General features: G+C 38.4%; 2 protein-coding genes across 4 annotated transcripts in view; one reads left to right on the top strand and one right to left on the bottom strand.

Moving 5' to 3' along the window:
• The window catches only part of GLMN (glomulin, FKBP associated protein), a 114737-nt gene extending 108429 nt beyond the window's left edge, over positions 1-6308 (top strand). The window contains exon 17 of the transcript XR_007729313.1: positions 6108-6308. The gene's annotated coding sequence lies outside the window, so the exon portion shown is untranslated. The remainder of the gene's footprint in view (positions 1-6107) is intronic.
• Positions 6309-11534: 5226 nt separating this feature from the next.
• The window catches only part of BTBD8 (BTB domain containing 8), a 98421-nt gene continuing 84638 nt past the window's right edge, over positions 11535-25317 (bottom strand). For all 3 annotated transcript variants that reach the window (XM_050776373.1, XM_050776424.1, XM_050776488.1), the window contains 5 exons: positions 18720-19440; positions 18365-18452; positions 17816-17955; positions 13699-16026; positions 11535-12398 (listed from right to left, as the gene is read on the bottom strand). In XM_050776373.1, coding sequence (XP_050632330.1) covers positions 11929-12398; positions 13699-16026; positions 17816-17955; positions 18365-18452; positions 18720-19440 — 3747 coding nt within the window. In that variant the 3' untranslated portion in view covers positions 11535-11928. The remainder of the gene's footprint in view (positions 12399-13698; positions 16027-17815; positions 17956-18364; positions 18453-18719; positions 19441-25317) is intronic.

Here is a 25317-nt window from a genome sequence, read left to right as displayed (position 1 = left end):
TATGGGTGTACTATATGAGTAGTTTTCCCATAAAATTACCTTGCATTTCTTAAATAAATTGCCATGTATTATTATTTTAATATGCCGCTTTATCTTTTAGGAATTTTGCATTTGTTGACATAAGTGATATTATTCTATACATTTCTCTTTTATGCGATCTTTAGTTAGATTGTGCTGATCATATTATGATAGCTTCTTAAATCGCATCTGTTGGCTTTTCTTCTTTCTCCATATTCTAAAATGACTTAAATAGTGACACTAGTTAGCACTATTTTGAGGGTTAGGTCTTGAACACTTTCTCAGTTTCTTCCAAGGTTAATAATCTGTGTTAAGTTTTCTCTTTACTCCATTTTGGTAATTTGTATTTCCCTAGAAGTCATCCATTTCAATCAGGTTTTCAACTATATTTGTATGTAGCTGTGCCAAATACTTATTTCCTTAATTTCTATACGTACTCTCTAATATTGTATACTTAGGCTTTTCTCTCCATTAAGCTAGTGTGTGGATTGTTTTAAGAATCAGCTCTTGGCCAGGCATGGTGGCTCATGCCTGTAATCCCAGCACTTTGGGAGGCCAAGGCAGGCAGATCACCAGGTCAGGAGACTAGCCTGGCCAACATGGCAAAACTCCATCTCTACTAAAAATACAAAAAACATACCTGGGTATGGTGGCGGGTGCCTGTAATCCCAGCTACTGGGGAGGCTGAGGCAGGAGAATCACTTGAACCTGGGAGGCAGAGGTTGCAGTGAGCTGAGATCGTGCCACTGCATTCCAGCCTGGGTGACAGAGCAAGACTCTTTCTCAAAAAAAAAAAATAAAATAAAATAAAAAAATAACACTTAGGCGGGGTGCAATGGCTCATACCTGTAATCCCAGTACTCTGAGAGGCCAAGGCAGGAGGATCCCTTAAGGTCAGGAATTTGAGAGCTGCCTGGTTACCTCTGTCTCTACAAAAAAAACAAAACAAAACAAAACAAAACAGCTTTTAGATTTATCAGTTCTACTTTTTCTGATTTCTAATTAAGTTCCACTAAGTTCTATAATAATTCCTTTCTTCTATTTGATTCCATTTGATGTTATTTTCTGATTTCTTGAATTTAGAATTTTCTAAATTTCTTGAATTTTCTCTATAATTTACTCTAAATCAGAAAACTGTAGAAAGATATTTACTTTCTTAAAAGTTGTCAAAGGAACAATTTTGGACAATTTAAATTTAGCACAGTTTATTTGAGCAAAAAATGATTCATGAATTGGGCAGTACTCAGAAGCAGAAATGGCTCAGAGAGCTCCAATCTGCAACTTGGGCAGTGAATATTTATAGACAGAAATGGGAAGTACAGTTGGCCCTCTATGTTTGTGACTTCTGTATCCAGAGATTTAACTAACCATGAAATATATATATATATATTTTGTTGTTGTTGTTGTTGTCGGTTTTGTTTTGTCTTGTTTTTTTTTGAGATGTTGTCTCACTCTGTCACCCAGGCTGGAGGGCAGTAGCACAGTCTCGGCTCACTGCAACCTCCGTCTCCCAGGTTCAAGCGATTTTCCTGCCTCAGCCTCGCCCTCAGCTAGGATTACAGGCATGCGCCACCACGCCTGGCTAAGTTTTGTATTTTTAGTAGAGACAGGGTTTTACCATGTTCACCAGGCTGGTCTTGAGCTCCTGACCTCAAGTGATCCTCCCACCTCGGCCTCCCAAAGTGCTGGGATTACAGGCATGAGCCACTAGGTCCAACCAAAAAAAAATTTTTTTAAACCCAATATCAATAAAGAATATTATTATACAAGTAAAAAATACAGTCTAACAACTATTTATATAGCACTTAGATTGTATTAGGTATTATAAGTAATCTAGAGATTATTTAAAGTAGGAGGATTGTGCATAGGTGTTATGCAAATACTACATCATTTCATTTATTTTTTTTAGTTTTTAAAATCAAAATTTTATTTTTATTAAAAAATAAAACTGGCTGGGTGTGGTGGCTCACTCCTGTAATCCCAGTACTTTGGGAGGCCGAGGTGGGTGGATTGCCTGAGCTCAGGAGTTCAAAACCAGCCTGGGCAACATGGCAAAAACTTGTCTCTACTAAAAACACAAAAAATTAGCCAGGTATGGTGGTGGCTGCCTGTAGTCCCAGTTACTCGGGAGGCTGAGGCAGGAGAATTACTTGAACCCAGGGTGGTGGAGGTTGCAGTGAGCCGAGATCATACCACTGCACTCCAGCCTGGGTGGCAGAGGGAGACTCTATCTCAAAATATATATATATATATATAATTAAAAATTTTTAGAATTTTTTTTCTGTATCTGTGAAAAATATCATTGGAATTTTCATAGGGATTACATTGAATCTGTTGATTGCCTTGGATAGAATGGACATTTTAACAGTATTAATTTTTCGAATCCATAAACACAGAATATCTTTCTATTTACTTGTCTTCAATTTATTTCACCAATGTTTTATAGTCTCCAGTGTACATATCTTTTACCTCCTTGGTTAAATTTATTCTTTTTTTGTTGGGGGGTGGCTACGGAGGCTCACTCTGCTGCCCAAGCTAGAGTGCAGTGGTATGATCTCGGCTCACTGCAACCTCTGCCTCCCGTGCTCAAGCGATTCTCCTGCCTCAGCCTCCCAAGTAGCTAGGATTACAGGCACGTGCCACCATGCCTGGCTAATTTTTGGATTTTTCATAGAGATGGGGTTTCATTGTGTTGGCCAGCCTGGTTTCAAACTCCTGACCTCAGGTGATCCACCTGCCTCAGCCTCCCAAAGTGCTGGGATTATAGGTGTGAGCTGCCATGCCTGGCCTTTTTTTTTTTTTTTTTTTTTTTTTTTTTTGAGACGGAGTCTCACTTTGTTGCCCAGGCTGGAGTTCAGGGGCAGAATCTCGGCTCACTGCAACCTCTACCTCCCAGGTTCAAGTGATTCTCCTGCCTCAGCCTCTTGAGTAGCTGGGACTACAGGTGCCTGCCACCACACCCAGCTAAATTTTTTGTATTTTTAATAGAGATGGGGTTTTGCCATGTTAGCCAGGCTGTTGATACGAACAGGAGACAGGGAAATACTGGGTAGAAGAGGGTGGTTCCCCGGCAAAATCCCCACCTTTAAGCCCAGATACCTGCACAGCCCTAAATAAGAACAGGCATTTCTGTTTTTGCACCCTGTTTCGCCTTTTGGCCCACCACGCCCCTATCCTGTCCCCATATAATCCCCTGAACCTCAAACTCCAGAGCAGATTAGCAAGTGAGGAGACGAGGAGGCAAGCAGATGGACAGTGGAACAACGTGGAGAAGAAAGAGAGAAGAGGAAGTCTGGATGTCAAAAGGAATTCAGATGGGGGTGGTCCAAGAAAAATCTGGCGGCTGGGCAGCCTGGCTCCAGGGGAAGATCACCTTCTCACTCCATCTCTCTTTCTGGTTCCCCATCCATCTTGCTGAGAGCCGCCTCCACCACTCAACAAAACCTTGCATCCATCCTTCAAACACGAGTGTGATCCGATTCTTCCAGGACACTGGGCATGATCTCGGGATACAGAAAGCTGTCACGCTGGCCCTCTGCCCTTGTGATAAGGCAGAGGGTCCACTGAGCTATTAACACTCAAGCCATCTGCAGATGCAAAGCTGAAAGAACTTCGTAACACTAGGGTTGCAGGCACCCACCCCTAGACACTACCGTGGAGCTGGAGCCCAAAGTACTGGCCCCACCTCTGCACCTGCCCATCTGCATGCTCCCCCTTTCTCAAGGAAGCCACACCCCTCTCGCACATCCTGCCTCCTACAAGGGGAATCAAGCAACTCTCCCCTTTGGTCTCAACTCCTGACCTCAAGTGATCTGCTCGCCTCAGTCTCCCAAAGTGCTAGGTTTACAGGCATGAGCTACCATGCCCAGCCATACACCATTTTATAAAATGACCTTGAAGATTTTGGTATCTGTAGGGGTTCTGGAATCAATCCCGGGGAAATACCAAGGTACCATTGTACAGAAATAGCTTGACTGGTTACAGCTGTGAGTTTGCCTTATTTGGACATGGTCTGATCAGTTGGTAGCCTGTGATAGCAGAAGCTCAGTTGTTTAGGATTGGCTGAGACTCAGTTGTATATTATACTCTTAAATTAGTTTTCAGTGTGTTATGTACTAAGTTAAGTTGCAGTTCCTTAAGTAGAAACTCAAATTATGGAGACAACCTCAGGCCAATGGTCTCCTGATTATTTAACAAAGTAGATTGTGCATGTATATATACACACATATGTATGTATGTATATATTTCATCTCTCCAGTTGACTAGGTTATATTTTTCAGAGCTGCATGGATGTAAAAGAACAATTTTGTGGAGTATTAGACATTTTCTTTCCTAAGCATGTAATTGTTTAAAAGCAGGTGTATTTCAGTTGCATTTTTTAAATTAAGCTCATTTGCCAGGCTAAAATTAAGCATGGAATTGAAAGAAAAGAGGTAAACTTCAGTACACTTTATATTCATGACAGCCCTCATCTGGAAAAATGTTATGTCTCTGAATAAAAAGATTGTTTTTCCTACTGTATTTCTGATTTGGAAATTCAATGTTTAATGGATTGGGATGGTGTTATGAAAATACAGCATCAGGGGCTGGGCAAGGCTGGGCCACACCTGTGATCCCAGCACTCTGGGAAGCTGAGGTATGAGGACGAGACCCCATCTCTAAAAAAAAAAAAAAAAAAAAAAAGCCAGGCATGGTGGTGCATGCCTGCTGTCCTAGCTACAAGGAGGCTAAGGTGGGAGGATTTCTTGAGCCCAGGAGATAAAGGCTGCAGTGAGCTGTGATTGTGCCACTGCACTCCAGCCTGGGCAACAGGGCAAGTCCGTGTCTCAAAAATAAAAATAAAAATAAAAAACTAAAAATACAGCATCAGAGTAGAATTGAAATTCTCAAAATTAGAAAATTCTTATACTAATATTGGTTAAGTTTGGAAGTAATTAAGAAACCACTGTATGAGAGGTGAATCACAAACACTAAACACTAAAATCTGTACAATATTAACATGATAGAAATGTACACTTCTCATATCTAGCTAAGCCAGATTCAAAATAGTCTTGATATTTGAATTTACAAAATAAAAAGTATATAAATACAACTGGAGAAGAATATATAATCAGAACTCCAAAATGGCACCTTGCAATAGCTCAAAACTGAGCCAAATAAAGTACCCCACCCCCCGCCAAAACTAGCAGGAGGTGGAGTGGGGGATATTAAGATCATGGTTTATTAGGTTTCTGAATTTTGAAAGACAATATATTATGTATCTTGAGTGTGTCAACTGCATCTCAAATGTGACATGTCCAAATTCAAAATTATATTTTTTCCCACCAGGAACCATCAGCTTTCCATTCACCATAACCTGTTAGAATGCAAGTGATCTTAATGAAACAGTCCTGTGTGTTTGCGTTTGATTTTTAAATTCTTCAGATGTTTGCCTAAATGGCTTGCTCATAGTCTTTGTCCACCGTCTACAGGGCTCATCATGTGTTGGTCTGCCGGCGCATTTCCAGCTTTATCTTCACTGCCGTCCACACGCATTTGGTGCTTTAGTTATATTCAACACCTGAAGTTCCTTGAAATGCCACATATCAGTTGATACTCTTTGTGCTTAATCTTACCTCTTCTTGCCTCTTTCTTGATGATCCTTGATTCATTGATCATTTCCAACTTATTTTCAAAGTGCTGAAATCATTTTTATCTTAAAAACAGCAGTATCTTCAAACTACCACTGTCTCCTTTTCAGTCAAGCTCCTTGAAAGAATAAGTATTACTTATTTCCTGTTCACCCTTCAACCCACTAGTTTCTGCCCCTACTACTGATCTTTTAAAAGCCAGTAATTAACAAAAAGCACAAATAAAATCCTAATTTTCAAATCAAATGGACTAGTCTAAGTGTATGCCTTAATTAACATCTCAAACAGCATTTGAAACTGTTTACTACTATTTACTTAAAAATGAACACAACTACTTATTTTTCTGTGCCTTGTAGAAGACATTAAAAATATGAGTTAAAAGATAAAGCTAAGGCCGGGCGCGGTGGCTCAAGCCTGTAATCCCAGCACTTTGGGAGGCCGAGACGGGCGGATCACGAGGTCAGGAGATCGAGACCATCCTGGCTGACACGGTGAAACCCCATCTCTACTAAAAAATACAAAAAACTAGCCGGGCGAGGTGGCGGGCGCCTGTAGTCCCAGCTGCTCAGGAGGCTGAGGCAGGAGAATTGCGCGAACCCGGGAGGCGGAGCTTGCAGTGAGCGGAGATCTGGCCACTGCACTCCAGCCTGGGCGACAGAGCGAGACTCCGTCTCAAAAAAAAAAAAAAAAAAAAAAAAAAAAAAGAAAAAAAAAAAGATAAAGCTAAGTGCAGCAGTAGGCGCCTTGTAGTCCCAGCTACTTGGGAGGCTGGGATTATAGGTATGAGCCACCATGTCTGGCCTTATTTCTTTCAAGATCACAAGAGATCGGATGTGTTCAGGGTCGTATGGCCGTAAACAGGCCTTGTTCCTTAATGGTAGATCCCAAGAGGAGAAAGGGCTTAAAAATACAAAGCTACAGGCCTGGCATGGTGGCTCACGCCCATAATCCCAGCACTTTGGGTGGCCAAGGCAGGAGGATCGCTTGAGCCCAGGAGTTCAGAGACTGGCCTGGGCAACACAGGGAGACCCTGTCTCTACAAAAATAAAAAATAAAAAATTAGCCAAGCCGAGTGGTGCGTGCCTGTTGTCCCAGCTACCTGGGAGGCTGAGGTGGGAGGATTGCTTGAGCCAGGGAGGTTGAGGCTGTAGTGAGCCATGATCATGCCACTGCACTCAAAGCCTGAGCAACAACGCAAGACCATCTCAAAAAAAAAAGAAAAGAAAAAGAAAAAAGAAAACACTACATTTCTGATATAGCTTGCCTAGTTGCTTATCAGAAAGGCAATTTACACTTCTAAAGCATCATATGAGGCTCCCAAACTTATCATTCTCTTGCTAACATTGAATTTTTAAAAAAAAAAAAAAAAAAAAAAAAAAAAAAACCGAAAAAAAAAAAACCTTCTGTAATCCCACCACTTTGAGAGGCTGAGGTGGGAGGATCACTTGAGCCCACAAATTTGAGACCAGCCTGGGCAACATGGCGAAACCCTGTCTCTACAAAAAATACAAAAATTAGCCTGTCATGTCTGTAGGCCCAGCTACTCAGGAGGCTGAGGTGGGGGGATCACCTGAGCCTGAGAGGTTGAGGCTGCAGTGATGATTGTGCCACTGCACTCCAGCCTGGGGGACAGAGTGAGACCCTGTTTCGACAAAACAAAACAAACAAAACATTAATCTCTCCTCACCTTGGTCTCCTACTTCTACTTCTGAATGCACCAGTTCAGTGTCTGTCTCATGCTTTTCTGACTATTCCACAGCATTTTGTCCTCAGCCTCTTTAATGTCCCCCCAGGCATCTCAAACTCAGTGTGTCCCAAATTAAACTGATCTTCACTCCTACACTTGCTCCTGTTTTTGGTTAATGACATCATCAACCACCCAGGCACCCTAGTCAGAAAACTGAGTCTTTTAAGATGATTCCCATCTCTCATTTCCCACATCCAAAGACTCACTAAAGGTTTCAATTCCACCTCTTAAATCCCTCAAACATGTCCACTCCTCTGTCTCCACTGCCACTGCCCTATTCAAGCTTTTATTATTGCAACCGACTCATTAGTCTCCTGGCCTTGTCACCCTGCTCCATTCCATTCGACATCCTGCTACCAGAGTCATCTAAAATGCAAACCTGATCCTGTTAATCTCTGGATTCTACTTTCCTGTCCAACTTCATCCCCTGCCCTTCCCATCCATTTCCTTCTCTCTCTAGCCATATGGAACAACAGAATTCCCCACTGCCTTTGAACTTTTTCTGCCAAGAGTGTGACTTTTTGCCTTATGAATTCCTACTAATCCTTAGAGAGCAAAGCAGCCCATCCAAGCACTCCAAATTACACTTATACTCAGCTTTATTATAACACTTAACATTGCAATTTTGCAATTTTTATTTAACAATCTCCCTTATTAGATGGAGATGCTCAAGGCTATGTCATTCATCTTTTCATTCCCAGCACTAGCAAAGTTTTGGGAACATAGTAGGCCCTCGGTATGTGGAATGAATGTTATTTCTGATAGCAATTTATTTTTTTGAGATGGGGTCTCACTCTATTGTTCAGGTTGGAGTGCAGTGGTGCAATCACAGCTCACTGCAGTCTCTAACTCCTGGGCTCAAGTGATCCTCCTGCCTTAGCAGGAGTAGCTAGGACTATAGGTGCGTGTTACCATGCCCAGCTAGTTAAAAAAAAAAAATTTGTTTTAAAGATGGGGTTTTGTCATGTTGCCCAGGATGGTCTTGAACTCCTGGGCTCAAAGCAATCAGTCTGCCTTAGCCTCCCAAAGTGCTGGGATTACAGGTGTGAGCCACCGTGTCCAGCCTCTGACAACAATTTAAAAATTTCTTTCCATCTTCTGACACTATGTAATCATTCACCAAGTTCTATAAGTCTCAACTCACCTAATGTCTCTATTACCAAATCCTTCTCAATTCCCTATTTCTAAGGTCAACAAAACTATCATAATTGCATCCTGACAGGTTGGGCACTTCTCCATACTTGGCCATCTTCATTACTGCTGGTTATCTTTCTAAAACACACCTGGTTATGTTACCTAACTACTTAAAAAACAACTTTGGTCATTACTCATTGTGAATTGTAGGTGGTTATTTCCCAAGAACATGGAAATACATTGTGTTAAACTAAATAAATGAATGCATAATAAAGGAGACATAATACTCACCAAATCCAAGGCTTAAACACTTTGAAGACTGCATTTATAACAACAACTTTGGGAACCCAGCACTAGCTCAACTGTTTTTATTATTATTTTCCTTTTTTGTTTTTTTGAGATAGAGTCTTGCTCTGTCGCCAGGCTGGAGTGCAGTGGTGAAATCTCGGCTCACAGCAACCTCTGCCTCCCAGGTTCAAGCGATTCTCCTACCTCAGCCTTCCAAGTAGCTGGGACTACAGGCGCATGCCACCATGCCCAGCTAATCTTTTATATTTTTAGTAGAGACGGGGTTTCACCGTCTGAGCCACAATGGTCTCGATTTCCTGACCTTGTGATCCGCCCACCTCGGCCTCCCAAAGTGCTGGGATTACAGGCGTGAGCCACCGCGCCCGGCCCACCAGCTCAACTCTTTAGCCCTATCTCCTACTATTCTTCCTCCCTACACTCAATACCCACCCTGGTCACTATTCCTTAATGTAGTGCCCTATCTAGACTTCCCTGCCACCAAATTCCTACTCATCCTTGGGCCAGCATCAGATGTTACCTGGTTTCACCAACAAATGGTATAATGGGGGCTTTAAACCCTTTCCATATACCTCATCATTCCTCCCTAAGCAACCCAAATCAAAATAAAAAAAAATTTCATATGGATGATTAGAGTTTTGCAATCTCATGTACACTATGTACAAAAAGCATCTTTAAAAAGATTTATATTTTTATTATCTGCATACAATCTAAGTAAAAGCAAAGTACTCGCTATACAAGTGCTTCTTCAAGCCAAGTCCCTTGGCTTAACTTCCAACTAGACTGCAGCTAGTAAAACTCCGCTGTAGAAATTCTGAAGCAGTCACAGACTATTACTTGCCCTAAAAAGTTTTCTCTAACCTCTTCCTGACAAGCTGTCCTTCTGGACTCCCATACAAACAATAGTATAGTATGTCATTTTCTCCTTTGGTTTCTTCCACAATGGTAGTTCATCCAGGGTAAGTATTCTACACTAGTTTCCTCATGTGTAAAATAAAGATAAGAAGACTTATCTCATAGAATTAGATGTGTTAATGCATATTTAAAGCACTTAGCATAGAATCTAACATGTTGTGTGGTTCACAAAGAGCATGCTATGAAAACACAGTATGTCCTGAAATTCTCTGGGTGGTTACTACATAAGCAAAATGCCTTCCTAGTCAGTTATCTACTTGTAGATGTGTTGCGAAACTCAGTAGATTTTAATGTTTAGCAGTTTAAGAAGATTTTAAGACCTTAAAACTGGGAAAAGAAATTTTCAATTATAAATTTGTGAACTTCTGAGGAAGTTTACTGAAAATAACCCTTAAAAGTTTCACATTTGAAGAAAAAGAAAACAGTGTCTTGGGAATTTGTGCTGTCTTTAGACTCTATCATATAATACTTCTTTACACTGCAAACTATTTGTACTGCAAACTACCTGTAAGTGTATTTGATCTCAGGTTTGTGAGAAAAATAAAGTGTGTTGTGTGGTAGAAACAATAACAAAGTGGTATTATTGTGGGCTACAGATATTGAATCCTAGCCCACAAATTAGCTGTGGGATCTTGGGCAAGCTCTTCATTCCTCTGGGCATCAGAGCCCTTCTTTGGAATTTGAAGAGATAAGACGAAATAATCTCTAAATTCCCATCCAGCTCTAAGTTACAAAGTTTTTGTAATACCATATTTTGAGCTTTCTCTTATTCATCCCATGTCCCCTTATTAGAAACTATTTATTTATTTATTTATTTATTATTTATTTTTAGGGCAGGAATCAAGTCTTACTTTCTTTACACCCAAGTGCCTAAATCCAGAGCCTGTTTCTTGACTTTGAATGAATGAGTTAGTAACTGTTTCTTGAACAAGTGCTCCTCTTCACAGGGCTAGTTTTAAAAAAGGCATAGTAAATTTATGGTATAATAGATGAGCAGCTAACCCTAACATAACTATGTTATTAGAACAAATAATTGTGCATTAATGACTTGGTATTCAATACAGTTATAGATCATATTATTTTTTGAAGACTTCACTAATTTAGAAAAGGGATTCTAAACTATTTCTTTACTTCTGACATATTTCAGAGAATTATGAGTCACAAAGCTTTGAGAGAGGCTTATTTATGAAATCCCATAATCCTACAGGCAATATCAAAATTCCAATATCAGGAATACCCAAGTACTCGCTAACAGGAAGCATTTTGTAGCAAAGGTTTTTATCTTTGACTTACTACCAGAATTACAGACTGAAAGACAATCTGACTGAGGAAATAAGGAACTGGCGTATACTAACACACCAAGAAAGCAAACATGAGTGTGTGTGTGCACATACATACACATACACACAATTTAAACTCCATAACTCAGTTGCCTCATATACTCGTTTTCAAGTTTATATTTAGTGCTGGCTTATTGCAGGTGCAGTTCCAACATATCCCTAACATGGAATAGAAAATGGAGAATGAGCGACTACCTGTAAAGGAAGTTTATGCTTTTGAACAAGGGCAGATTCTCTTCTCTGGATATATCCCCAAAAGAGAGAGACAGGAAATTCCATTTCTCTTGTTTTAGCAATGATGTGGTTGAAATTTGAGATGTACTTGCTTCAGAATTTCCTGGGCCTGAATTGTTGGGAAAGCTAAGATTTTTCCCAACACTCAGCTATCAGCCTCAATCACCTAAATGTGAGTTTGAATGTTATTCACAGAAAACTCTACATGAATGGACACAAGCACAGTAAGTTTTTTATTGTTAAATTACTATGTTACCATATGCAGAGCAAAAAGTAAAGGGACTGATCTACTTGTGCATTCACATTTTAAATTCTTGAATAATGAACAAGTGAACAAATGATCAGTTAGGAAAGGAAAACTGAAGCAAGGGTTTCCTTACAAGTCTTCTAATTTTTCTAATAATTATAGAAAACATGCTCAAAAACTTTAGAAAAACATTTTTCTGTATGTGATATATTAATAAATAAACTATGTTTACCTCATTAAATTGGAAAGACTCAATATTAAGGAAAGTTTATATCTGGCTAATGCAATTATCATTTGGATATAATATAGGCATCAAAAAATAAAGGAGTGGCATAAATTTTTCCAAAATGTTAACACTTAATGCTGAGTTTCCAGTTCCAGAATTGTCCACTCCCCTTGAGGCGAACAATCTTCAGAGGAAAAACTAGCCATGGTGATGCTTGCTGAGGAATCATCAAGTGGAGATGTTAGTTCACTCCATCTGTTCAAAGTGTCAATATGTGCTATACCCTGAGGTTTTGAGCTATCTCGCGCTAAAAGTAGTGTCTGATTGATTAGATACTGTGCTAAATTTAAGTCTTCAGGAACGGAATTTGTAACATCTAAGTTTGAATCCTGTTCAGAGAGCAGTTGCTTTAGTAGTGTCCAATCTTGTTTTGCAAAATGTTGGTCATCTTCAAAATCCATATCTGTAACATGTGTTTCTGATTCCACTTTCTGCTCAAATGCTTCTATTACATCCATCTCATATATTGGAGACAGGGTTTTTGAAGGCCGATGGTCATACATGCAGGTTAGTGCCAGTGTGTCACAATCATCTATGTCTCCTGAAATAATTCATAATACTACACAATGTAAAAATTGCACGTTGGTACCCTTCAGAGTTTTGTAGAATATTAACACAATATAACAGTGATAGTCCAAAAAAAAAAAAAAAAAAAAAAAAAAAAAAACACCACCACAATGGGAAAAATAACATCTATACAAAATTGACAAGATTTTTGAGGCATTTTTCTGTGTTAAAAATTCAAGGGTAACGTTTAGAAGCAAAATCAACATAGGCAACTAACAATAATTCTCCATAGTTTAATTTGAAAACTTGTGATACAGAAAACAAATTATTTAAACATAAACATAGAATGTGCACATATATCTAATTCACTACAATAGAAAAAGAGGAAAAAAAAGACATAGTGTTTTGATGATGACTTAGGGTAAGTCCGTTGCAAAAGCCGGGGGGGGGGGATAAATACATTTCACCTAAAGGCTTATTTGTATATTGCACATGCAAAGGAAGATGCAAGCAAAGACAAACAAACAAAAAAGTACAACTTCAAAGACCTCCTTATTCTTCCGATTTTGCTGAACAGGAAACTACTGATCAGTATTTTTCTTAGTTATAATACACAATAGCTACTCAGTTAGCCACTATTGCATATTTTAAATGTGGGTCATTAGTCTGAATTACTATAATAAGGAAGACAAAAAACACAAAACAATTAGACAGAAAATCATCTAAACAATATGAAATAAGCCTGGGCTTTTTTCATATATTATCATTGCTTCTAAATATAATCTCTTTTAGGAAATTTATCTTTTTATTTGAAAATTTTAGAATAGAGAGATCCTGAAAATTTTAATCTCTGTAAAATGTATATAAATTGTAAATCAATCTAGTTGTCAAAATAGTTCAGTGCTTTTAGTTACATATTACTAGAGTTATTGCACAGGCCTTTAATATACTATCAAGTCTATAAATCATATCCAATGTATAATAAAATTTCTAATAGTCAAGAATTCTTGTGTTAAATTATACATAAATAACTAAATAGCAGCAAACTAAGGTTTTCTATTTATTCTTTCATGTAAAATCTCTTAGTAGGTTAGCTCTATATAACAATCAAAATGTTTACTATATATTACTTCTTCATTAGGATTTTAAGTGAACAATAAAGAATGAGTAACTAGCTAATTTTCATATTAAGAAATTTTTCATTTAAAATTTTAATCTGTTGCTTAAGTAATTATTCTATTTGACTAAAATATAACATTCAGGGCTTCATACAACTTTAAAATTTTATAAACTTATTTTCTTATGCATTTAGCATTTCTATTTCTGTACATTACCTGCAGATAAAGCAATATTAGCTTTTTCAGTAGCTGTAGAATGGCTCTCTTTCACTGGACCTTCCTGAGGCAGAACTTGACTCCGAAAGGAGTCTAGAGATTTTGTAGAGCTGTTCTTTGGTATGTCAGAATTGGGTTCTCTTTGATGAAGCTCCAAGTGACATGGTCTTTCTTGAGATTTTACATCACTATCCAAGAATTTGCTGCGTTGCTGAATGTCATTATCTACACTGCTTCCATTGTTTACTTTTTTATCTTCTGGAAGAAGCTGTCTGCCTCTACTGGATAGGACATCTATTGTGTTCTTTTTTCCTGTGGCTGAAACACTCTGTTTATTTTTTCTTGAAGAGTCAATGCTACTAAGATCCAAGAGAGTGCTTTCATTTCTACATACACTATTGCCTTTATTTTGTTTACATTCTAAAATATTATTTTCACTTTCTCGTGAGAATCTGGAATAGCAAGTCCTTCCATGATGTTCATGAGAAATGCCATCAAAAACATCAGAAGGTGAAAAAGAATCTACAGAAGGCTGAAAGGGAGTATGGACTTCTCCTTCATCTGATCCCAGCTCTTCACATTCATCAACTGAAAGTAAAACTGACCTTTTAAACTTTTTATTTGCAGAAAATTCACGACTTTCATTTTCAGTTGCATCTTCAAAAGCTAAATTAATTATTCCCTGAAACTGCTGAGGAACTGGGTTAGATACAGAGAAATTTTCTGCAACATTTTCAGCTTCAGATCTTTCATCCTCTGTTTCATCTGCTGAAGAAGATACTTGATCTATTTCCTGAGCAAACTGGACACCGCCTCGTGGAATATTTTCTTTTTCCCTAGGGTGAACTATTGTAGATCGAGACCAAATTTCTGGCCTTTTCCTAGGGATTTCATCATCACTTGTTGAATTAACTTGGAAAAGATCATTACTACTTTGCTTTTTCATTTTTACTTCAATTCTTAAATTACTATCATAAATTTTTAATTCTTCAGGAGTACTGGTATCACTGCTACTTCTTCCAAGAAAATCATGGCACAGCATAGTGCCACATTTAGAGATACCTCTGTCATTTGACCCATCATCATCCTGAGACCCTCCGGCATCATAGTCTTCAGATCTGGGCTTTATGTCATCGGAGGATGTGGTAGCACTGCCAGTATCAGATTCAGGACTCTCTCTCTGATGCAGAACACCAGTACTCAAATTCCAGTGACCCACAAATGGAGTTTCTGGAGTTTCACGGCTCTCTGGAGATTCTGATGTTTCCATATTTTTAGGAGAATTTTTTTCTGACAGCTGTCCTGAAAAACACTTGGAGGAAACATCTGAGTCTGCTGTAGCATGTTTGTCTTCATCCATAGCAGAGGCATCAGACAACTTACTAGAAATTGTCAGTCCTTCCAAAGGAACTTTCAATTTTTTGTCTTCTTGAGCAGAATTTAAGGTACCATATGCCCTTTCAGGAATACACAGTGAAACATCTTCCACACATTTAATACTTGATTGTTTGTTTGTATCTTTTCTCCCTACTTGGTTCTCCCTATCTGATATCAAATGGATTTGCCCTGCACTTGTTGAGTCTAAATCACAAACTGGATTAGAGTTCAAGGAATTTTCATTTGGATTTGGAACCATGTATTTTAGGGCTGTGGTGCTATACAATTTTGAATTTACATTATCACTCCCATCAGAATGACAACATATGTTAGCTGCATTGCAATGATCTGTTTCTTTGTGATTGGGAAATTTTGTTTCACTTTTATCTAAACAAATCTGTTTGGATTCCAGTTTGTGTTTTAATGATTTATCCAGCTTTGAAATATTTTGGCATTCTAACACCAACTTCTCTTTTTCTTGATCATGTAATGGCTTTTGTGGGTCAAGCCTGCAGGATGACTGGAGTGCTTCTGCATCACTGATTTCAGATGCAAGATTAATGAGAGGTTTGTGAGGCTTCTGTTCAGAAACACTGTCCTTGTTATTTTCACGCACATCATGAAACATACTTTTTTGGACAATAGATGTTTCGCTTTTTAAAGGTCTTTGGGAGGAAGGATGAGTTTTTGACATAACCTGTCCAGGAAGCATTTTCTGTTTTGAATCTTTATTATTCAAAGTTTCACCTTTCTTTGACTGATTTAGATTTTTAGGCATTGCCACTATTTTTGCATTAACCTTAGGCAAAGCTGTGTGTACTTGCTTGACGATTTTTCTCTTAGGTGCTTGTTTCTCTGTAGGCATATTATGGTCCAACTTTGCCACATTTTCATCAGACTGCCTTGAAGAGACTGAAGATTTTACTGAGTTTGGTGACTCTCCTTGGGATCCTAAGAAAAGTAAGAGGGTATATTCAGAAATGTATTATCACCTCCAATTTGTGAGTAAAATTTAATATTTGTTTTAAAATTACTTCAGAAAAAATAAAATCAAGACCACAATGGAAGGGTAACATATCTATGATCAAATGGACAAGCACAGATTAGGAATCAGTTACATGATAAAATAAAAAAAAAATTTCAATTAGAAATATAGAGGGACTACTCCAGGGTCCCAGTAAAAATTACTAAAATAGGATCTCTCTTCCTCAAGTAAAGAGACTTGATTTTTATGCCAAAACTGGATTTGCAAAAATGTATGAGGGTAAAAAAATCGGATTTTCTTTTATCAAAGGAGCAAGAAAGGTCTTCCCTTTGAAGTTTTCAGAGAAAAAAAAAACAGTGTGTTCTACATAGCTGAAAAGGAGAATCAAGCTAAATATAAAATAAATAGAACTGTTAAAATTGTTGCAGTTGTTTTCTTCAAACATGAATAAAACCAATTTACTTGTCATAACCAGATTATTATTACTGTAGCTCATTAGGGTTAACAACTTAGATCTCCAGTGGAAACTAGAACTGCTGACTGGAAAGAAGGGGATTAATTTGGGGAATCCATTTGTTTACACTGGTGAAAGTCTTAGAGATGATATTTTGGACATTCAAATCTGTCAAACAGAATTATCAAATATTTTTAAATGTTTAATATTTAGCTATTACTAGGATATGAAAATATTTTCTCTGCCTTATTTTTAATTGATTTTCAGTAATAACTCATAATCCAAATCAAAACTGTTTTTAGGATTTTACAAACTGCTTTTACATATGTGAATGCTTGATACATAAAAGCAATTTTGAAAATCAGTTATTATGTTAGCAAATTATGCAATCTGATCAGTACTCTTTTCCTTTTCAGAACACTGAAAACCAATGGACTCACACAGATTCTGGAAGGGAAATTCTTCCTCCTTATGTATCATAGTTGTTTAGACTGCATTATTATTATCTTTTTTTGAGATAATAGTGTCGCTCTGTCACCCAGCCTGGAATGCAGAGGCATGATCTCGGCTCCCTGCAACCTCCGCCTCCTAGGTTCAAGCAATTCTCCTGTCTCAGCCTCCCAAGTAGCTGGGACAACAGGCACACACCATCACACCTGGCTAATTTTTGTGTTTTTAGTAGAGATGGGGTTTCACTATATTGGTCAGGCTGGTCTTGAACTCCTGACCTCAGGTGATCCACCTGCCTTGGCCTCCCAGAGTACTTGGATTACAGGCGTGAGCCACTGCACCCAGCCTACACTATTACTTTTTAAAGAGTTCTTCAGTGCCAGTTTTACAAATGAAATTCCTATAATTAACAATGGAACTTTCAAGAAACATGGGCATAATATTTAAAAGGACCAGAAATGCAGCTAAACTAGTAACTCCCTTAATTATTTCTCTCACGAGAGACAATAAAACCAAATAGAGGCCAGGTGTGTTGACTCATGCCTGTAATCCCAACACTTTGGGAGGCAGACGAAGGAGGATTGCAGTGTGATCATGCCACTGTACTCCAGCCTGGGTGACAGAGCAAGACCCTGTCTCAACAATAACAACAACAAAACAACAAAACCAAACCTACATCCCAAAACACCTGTCTGAAAAGTATACAATCTCATCTCTTTGGTGTGAAACAAACACAAAATGAGTAAAACCATATTTTGTTTATTTGCTCCTGAAGTTCCAAATCAGAGTTGGGCTTATCCAGTTTACACAAGGAAATAATTTCAAGATATCCAGTACTATTTCAGCTTTACCTTGAGTTTTAGTAAGATTAGATGGGGTACTCTTTGTCCTCTGCTGAGCTGCGCCATATCCATTGCTAGTTCCTCTTTTCTTCAAAATTGCCTGTGGTACTGGCTCACTATATCCTTTGCCACTGACCTTCTTTAGCACACTAAGAAAAATTATTTGCATTCAGTATTACACTGAGATTCCAAAACATGAACTTTTTAAAAGACCGATACCTGAAACAGTTTTTTTTTCAAGAAATAAAAAATACATCTCTCCTGAAAATAGAAAAATCATATGCTCATAAGTCTTTAAGTTTGTAAAACTGTAGATCAAGTATAATAAAGCAATGCATAATCATATACCATAGTATACATTAAGATATTCTTTTAAATATTGTGCCTCATTTTGCATATACTAATTTCTTTTAATAAACTGTGTTAAATTATGTAAATACACTAAATTTTTTTAACAAAAAATAAAAGATATTTTAAAAATATTTAGCTAGAAGTTAGTATATAATTAACTTTGAGAGAAAGCTAACAGATAGGTTAAAATACTGAATGAAGACCTACCTGTTATTTATATTAGTGTCTTGTTCATGAATACTTTTTTTATTGGAAGTTCCATTGGTAACTTTTGAAACAGGTCGAGATTTTATGGCTAAAAATTAAGAAAAAGTGAGTCATAAGATAGAATACATTAAATATGTAACAAATATGTATAAGTTTACTGGTTAGACACTATAAACAAAATGAAATATTAAAGTGGGAAGGACTACATTTTTTCTCAGTTTGCATAAGTACATATAAATAAGTATTCTGTTGGCATTTGAAACTAAATAAAAGCCCAAATACAGGTTTAGGTTTTTGTTTTTTTAAGGAACTTTAACTGTCAGGAGATATTAAAAATTACAGTGCTAAAACCCACCTACAGTGGAATTTTTGACACTATCTACACTGTTTTTCACCATCTGTGCTGGAGAATCACAAAAGGATAGTTTATGTCCCGAAGGCTTTTCTTCTCCTATTGATCCATTTTCTTTTGGTTCATCCAGACATTCAGTGGAAATTGAGAATTCCATACTTGAATCTGTGGATCTGCTGGAGGGTCCTGCGATGCTGAGGCATGGAGAATCCTTCCCTGTCGCTTTCTTCAAAGGCTTTGCTTTGGCTTGCACATTTAAGTTTCCTGTGAGTACCTTGGGTCTGGCACCTGTAATTTGCCCTTCCTGATTTCTCACTCCTTTCCCATTTAGTAAATTCTTCTGTCCAGTTGCTGCTGCTGCTGCTGCTGTTGCTGATCTTTCTACAACTTGTCTAGGTGACATGTTTTCCAACCGTGCATTATCACCATTTCCTGTTTTGGATTTTATTATAGTTTTGGGCTTTCCAGAAACATTTTTTCCCCCAGTTTTTAGTTGTTTTGTAATTTTAGATGCTATTTTTGTACCATCTTTTTCCTTTACATCATCTTGCTTCAGAGTTTTATTTATACTATTTCTATTGGTACTTGATGAATGTCCAGATGCTCCTAATCCATCGGATTTCATCTTTTTATTAGTAGAGAGATAACTCCAACACTCTTTCTTGTTATTTTCCCTCCAAGATTTGATTTTTATATCACCAGAGTCAGAAACTTGTTTCCTTTGCTATAAAGAAGAAAAAAAATACTTTGTAATTTGACTGAAATCTTTAACATATAATATTATGTGTTTCCAAAAACCAGTCTTTCAAAGAAGAAAAAAATAGAAAAGTTCAATTTTTGATTTAAGGTCAAAGCTTGAACTGTCTTTGATCATTTGGATCAAAACTTTGTCTCAGACTACCTTAATCAAATCTGAAATACAGCATAAGTGTTTATTTTAAAGGCATGCTATTCTATTAAATTAAATAAATAAATAACAGGAATGCTTTTTTAATGTATGAAGTTTTGGTATAAATTAATGTCTATAGGCCGGGCGCGGTGGCTCAAGCCTGTAATCCCAGCACTTTGGGAGGCCGAGACGGGCGGATCACAAGGTCAGGAGATCAAGACCATCCTGGCTAACACGGTGAAACCCCGTCTCTACTAAAAAGTACAAAAAACTAGCCGGGCGAGGTGGCGGGCGCCTGTAGTCCCAGCTACTCAGGAGGCTGAGGCAGGAGAATGGCGGGAACCCGGGAGGCGGAGCTTGCAGTGAGCTGAGATCTGGCCATTGCACCCCAGCCTGGGCAACAGAGCGAGACTCTGTCTCAAAAAATAAATAAATAAATAAATAAATTAATTAATTAATTAATGTCTATAAAGATTCAGGATGCCTTGAGGAATGATAATATCCAAGATTTTTTAGAAGACTTACTCCCATGTTTTATCCTACATCTTTTGTATACATCATCCCACTTAAACCTCACAACAGTCCCATGAAATAGCTCCTGTGGCTGTTTCTATTTCTTAGACAATAAATTGAGGATTAAAGTAGGTATGTGATTTACCCCAGGTCTCAGGTTGGTGAGGGACAGAACCAGGACTTGAACTCATGATTTAACCTCACACCGAAGTCATCTATATGGCATAATTTGAGGGAACATTATAAAGATTTTCAATAAAAATTCTCTCTTCAACCTTATCCCAAGTGCCAGAAATTTTATCATTAAAGACTTAATCCTCTGTGGGAAGAATACTTTACTTCTTGGAGTCCTTCTTTAAAAAAAAAAAAAATTTTTTTTTAAAGCTCCTAGGAAGCACAGCACATCAATACACTACATCTGCAAAGCTTGGTTTTTGGACAAATAAGATACTAGTACAGCACTGGCTGGCTATAGGAAGTGAAGGAAAAGGGATCCTAAAAATAGTTGAAACAGCCTAAAAAGGGACAAATAAAATGGCACTGAAGATAAACGTACCTACTTCATCATTTTCCTTAGACCCAACCTTGATATGAAAGGGAACAAAGAAAATTTTTAAGTTGGTAGAAATTCTAGAAAAATATTTTAAGATCATATTGTCATTCTTTCTTTTTTTTTTTTTTTTTTTTTTTGAGACAGAGTCTTGCTCTGTCACCCAGGCTGGAGTGCAGTGGCCCAATCTCAGCTCACTGCAACCTCCGCCTCCCAGGTTCAAGCAATTCTCCTGCCTCAGCCTCCCGAGTAGCTGGGACTACGCCGCCACACTCGGCTAATTTTTTTTCTATTTCAGTAGAGATAGGGTTTCACCGTGTTGCCCAGGCTGATCTTGAACACCTGAGCTCAGGCAATCCGCCTGCCTCGGCCTCCCAAAGTGCTAGGATTACAGGTATGAGCCACTGTGCCCAGCCAATATTGTCATTCTTTTTTTTTGAGATGGAGTCTTGCTCTGTCACCAGGCTGGAGTACAGTGGCGTGATCTTGGCTCACTGAAACCTCCGCTTCCCAGGTTCAAGCAATTCTCCTGCCTCAGCCTCCCGAGTAGCTGAGACTACAGGCATGCGCCACCACGCCCAGTTAATTTTTGTATTTTTAGTATAGACGGGGTTTCACCATGTTGGCCAGGATGGTCTTGATCTCTTGATCTCGTGATCTGCCCACCTGGGCCTCCCAAAGTGCTGGGATTACAGGCATGAGCCACCGTGCCCATCCTATTGTCATTCTTTATGTAAGTATGCAAATGGTTTTTTTTTTTCCCTTTGGAAGCTGTATGAGATTGTAGAGGTCTGAGGCAGAGCCTGTGCTCTCTTCATCTTTCATATCCCTCAGCACCGTATCACATATTGGATACTCAAACAAACAAACAAACAAAAAAAACGTAATGTTGTTAACACTGGGCATATATTGTATATTTTGATATGCAGTTTAAGGTCTATTTTTAAATACGAAAAGCTTCCAATTACATTAAAAGTTGTCAAAGATAAAATAACATATGTGAATGTGTGTGCACACACAAAAATATATAATAAATAACCTCGTTAAATTTAGAAAAAAGGAAAGCATGGTGATAAAGCAACCACTAGATTCTTGTCCTAGTTTTGCCTCTAACCAACCTGGGACATTTCAGAAATTATTAACAGCTTTGGGTCTCAGCTTATGCCTGTCCACAGGGCAGAGACTGGTCCTATTCACAGCAGTCTTCCAGGATTCCATTAAAAAGTTCAAATAGACTTAGTCCTCATTTTTTGTTTTCTTGCTCAAATCTTAGCTCAAAACATAACATTTCTCTATTTTTAATACCTAAAGCCAGGCTGACTTCTGCTTTTAGAACTCCTTCCCACCCTTAACACTAACTCTACTTAATTTATTCTATCCTTGAATTTATGCATCTTGAAGTATTATGCTATGGGTGAAATCTATATAGTATACGGTATAGCTGTATGCCTTGAAAAATTTCACAATAGGCCAGGTGTGGATTGCTTGAGCCCAGGAGTCTGAGACCAGCCTAGGCAACATGGCAAAACTCTGCCTCTACAAAAAAAAAAAAAACACAAACATTAGCCAGGCATGGTAATTTGGGCCTATGCCAGCTATTAAGGAAGCTGAGGTGGAAGGATCCCTTGAGCCCAGAAAGTCAAGGCTGCAGTGAGCCGTGATTTATGCCATGCCACTCCAGCCTGGGTGACAGAGTGAGACCCTGTCTCAAAAAATGGGAAAAATTAAACATAATCAAAAGAAGACAGAAGAGTATAATGAATCCTCACATACCTAATAGCCAACTCTAAAAATTATTAATTATTAATTCCCATTTTGTTTCATACACATCTACTCCTATTTTATTTTGAAGCAAATCCCAGATATCATATATTTTATTCTTAAGTACTTTGGTACTAAGCATTCTTCTTAAATTGCTCTATGATGGAAAAATGAAGCAGGCAACAACCACCACCACAACAAAACAAACAAAAAACCTCTTCCCTGTCTTATCTGATAAACTTTCTCCCACCTCCTAGATAGCTCATCCCTGTTTGGAAAACACATTTATTTGCTCCACATTTATTGAGCACTTACTACATACCGGGTAATTGCACATAAATTATTTCACGTAATTTTCACAATAATCCTGTGAGGTTTTATTACTCCATTTTATAAATAAGCAAACTGAGACTCACAGATGACACATAATAAATGTAAAGCCAAAATTTGAACTCTTTATTTTATGTCCAGCATCCATTTCAGCATATCACTGTCTTTCTGGGGGAAACTTACTTCCTTCCCATTGGGAAGGAAACTGTTTCCTTCCAACTGTTCTTAACAGAAAAAAGACTTAGACAACCACAAAGTCAGGAGGATGAGGAAAAATAATGAAACCTTGCTCTATTTTGCAATAAGGCAAGGAAGGAGGAAAAGCCTGGTTGGTAGCAGGGGAAAGGAAGGCAAGTAGGTTAATTCCTCGGGGCCTTTAAAAAACGCGGGGATAACAGGGAACACAGAAAAAAATGTCCTAGTGCACCATTTCCTAGAGTATGTTCTGTGGAATCATATAATATGTTTTAAAAGGGTTGAGGGGGCTGGGTGCAGTGGCTTACACCTGTAATCCCAGCACTTTAGGAGGCTGAAGCTGGTGGATCACAAGGTTAGGAGATCAAAACCATCCTGGCTAATACGGTGAAACCCCATCTCTACTAAAAATACAAAAAATTAGCCAGGCGTTGTGGGGGGTGCCTGTAGTCCCAGCTACTCGGGAGGCTGAGGCAGGAGAATGGCACGAACCCGGGAGGTGGAGCTTGCAGTGAGCCGAGATCACCCCACTGCACTTCAGCCTGGGTGACAGAGCGAGACTCTGTCTCAAAAAAAAAAAAAAAAAAGGGATGAGGGAACCCTAGTCTTATTCCATAGCTATAACATTGGGGGAAATTTTGGATGCAATAATTCAAAAGTAGTTCTTTAGTGTTTCTCAGCACTTTCAAGGTGTAATATGCGTCATCGGTCTATAAGAGGAGCTATGGGGCTGGGCGTGGTGGCTCACGCCTGTAATCCCAGAACTTTGGGAGGCCGAGACGGGCAGATCACCTGAGGTCGGGTGTTCGAGACCAGCCTGACCAACATGGAGAAACCCCGTCTCTACTAAAAATACAAAATTAGCCTGGTGTGGTGGCACATGCCTGTAATCCCAGCTACTCAGAAGGCTGAGGGAGGAGAGCTGCTTGAACCCAGGAGGCTGAGGCTGCGGTGAGCCAAGAATGTGCCATTGCACTCCAGCCTGGGCAACGAGAGCAAAACTCTGTCTCAAAAAAAAAAAAAAAAAAAAAAGAGGAACTATGGTGTGTGTAGCAACTCTCCAACTTATAGTTGATGCTAGATGGAGCTCATATCTTGTGAAATGCACTTTGGAAACAATCCTAAGAGGTTAACTGGCAAAAATCCAGTTTCCTGGTTTCTCACTCAAGACATTTGGAGCTTGACTTCTTCCTCAAGCCATGAGAACTCTCGGTTGTGGCTTGGAGCTGCATTAGTTCCTATCAACTGGCTGATGAGGAAGAAAAAAGGATTTCCTATTCCACTCTGCTAGGGCAATATGTTCATTGCATTCCAAACTGGAACTCTCAATGTATGTCTATCATTGTACCACACAGAGAAGGTTAGAATAATTTTGTACTTTGAATATATTATTGTTTAAGTGAACATCTGTAAGTTAGTTTGGAACCCTAACCATCATTAATAACATTTTTGGGAAGAAAAATTTATTTCAGGTTATAAGGAAAACAACAAATAACTTTGTGGATGGTAAAACAAACAAACAAAAAACACATAAAACATGACATCTACCATCTTAACCATTTAACATACTTAAGTACTCTTTAATACACTTCAGTAACAGTGTAGTAATGTTAGCTGCATGCACTTTGTTGCACAACAGATAACTTTTCAACTTGCAAAATGGAAACTCTGTACTCATTGAACAACTCCCCCTTTCTCCCTCCCCCTAGTTTTCAGCAACCACAATACTACCTTCTAAGAGTTCAACTACTTTAGATACCTCATATAAGTATAACAAGTAACTTTTAAAGTAAAACACAGTTGTACTCTTAGTACTAATTGCTTTTTTCAAAAACACCAAAAATATATTATGTGAATTAAAAACTTTATTTTCGAGACGGAGTTTTGCTCTTGTCACCCAGGCTGGAGTGCAATGGCACAATATCGACTCACTGCAACCTCTGCCTCCCAGGTTCAAGCGATTCTCCTTCCTCGGCCTCCTGAGTAGCTGAGATTACAGGTGTGCGCCGCCATGCCCAGCTAAGTTTTGTATATTTAGTAGAGACGGGGTTTCACCATGTTGGCCAGGCTGGTCTCGAACTCCTGACCTCAGGTGATCTACCCGCCTCGGCCTCCCAAAGTGTTGGAATTACAGGCGTGAGCAACCACGCCTGGCCTAAAATCTTCTTTTTTAAGAAGTAGGCTAACTAGAAAAATAGACATTGAATTAGGTCTATAGTTCTAAACAACTGCCAATAGACCGAAATAGCTCTGTTAGCTGCCAAAAAGGTTTTCAAGGAAATGAAAAAGGTAGATACTTCCAATGCCAGTTGGATATAAAAAATTCACTTTAAAACATTTATTAAATGTTCACTTGATTTAGA

This window comes from Macaca thibetana, chromosome 1, assembly GCF_024542745.1.
Source record: "Macaca thibetana thibetana isolate TM-01 chromosome 1, ASM2454274v1, whole genome shotgun sequence".
Taxonomy (NCBI): Eukaryota; Metazoa; Chordata; class Mammalia; order Primates; family Cercopithecidae; genus Macaca; species Macaca thibetana.
Note: the sequence above shows the minus strand (reverse complement) of the source record. Positions and strands in the feature narration are given on the sequence as shown.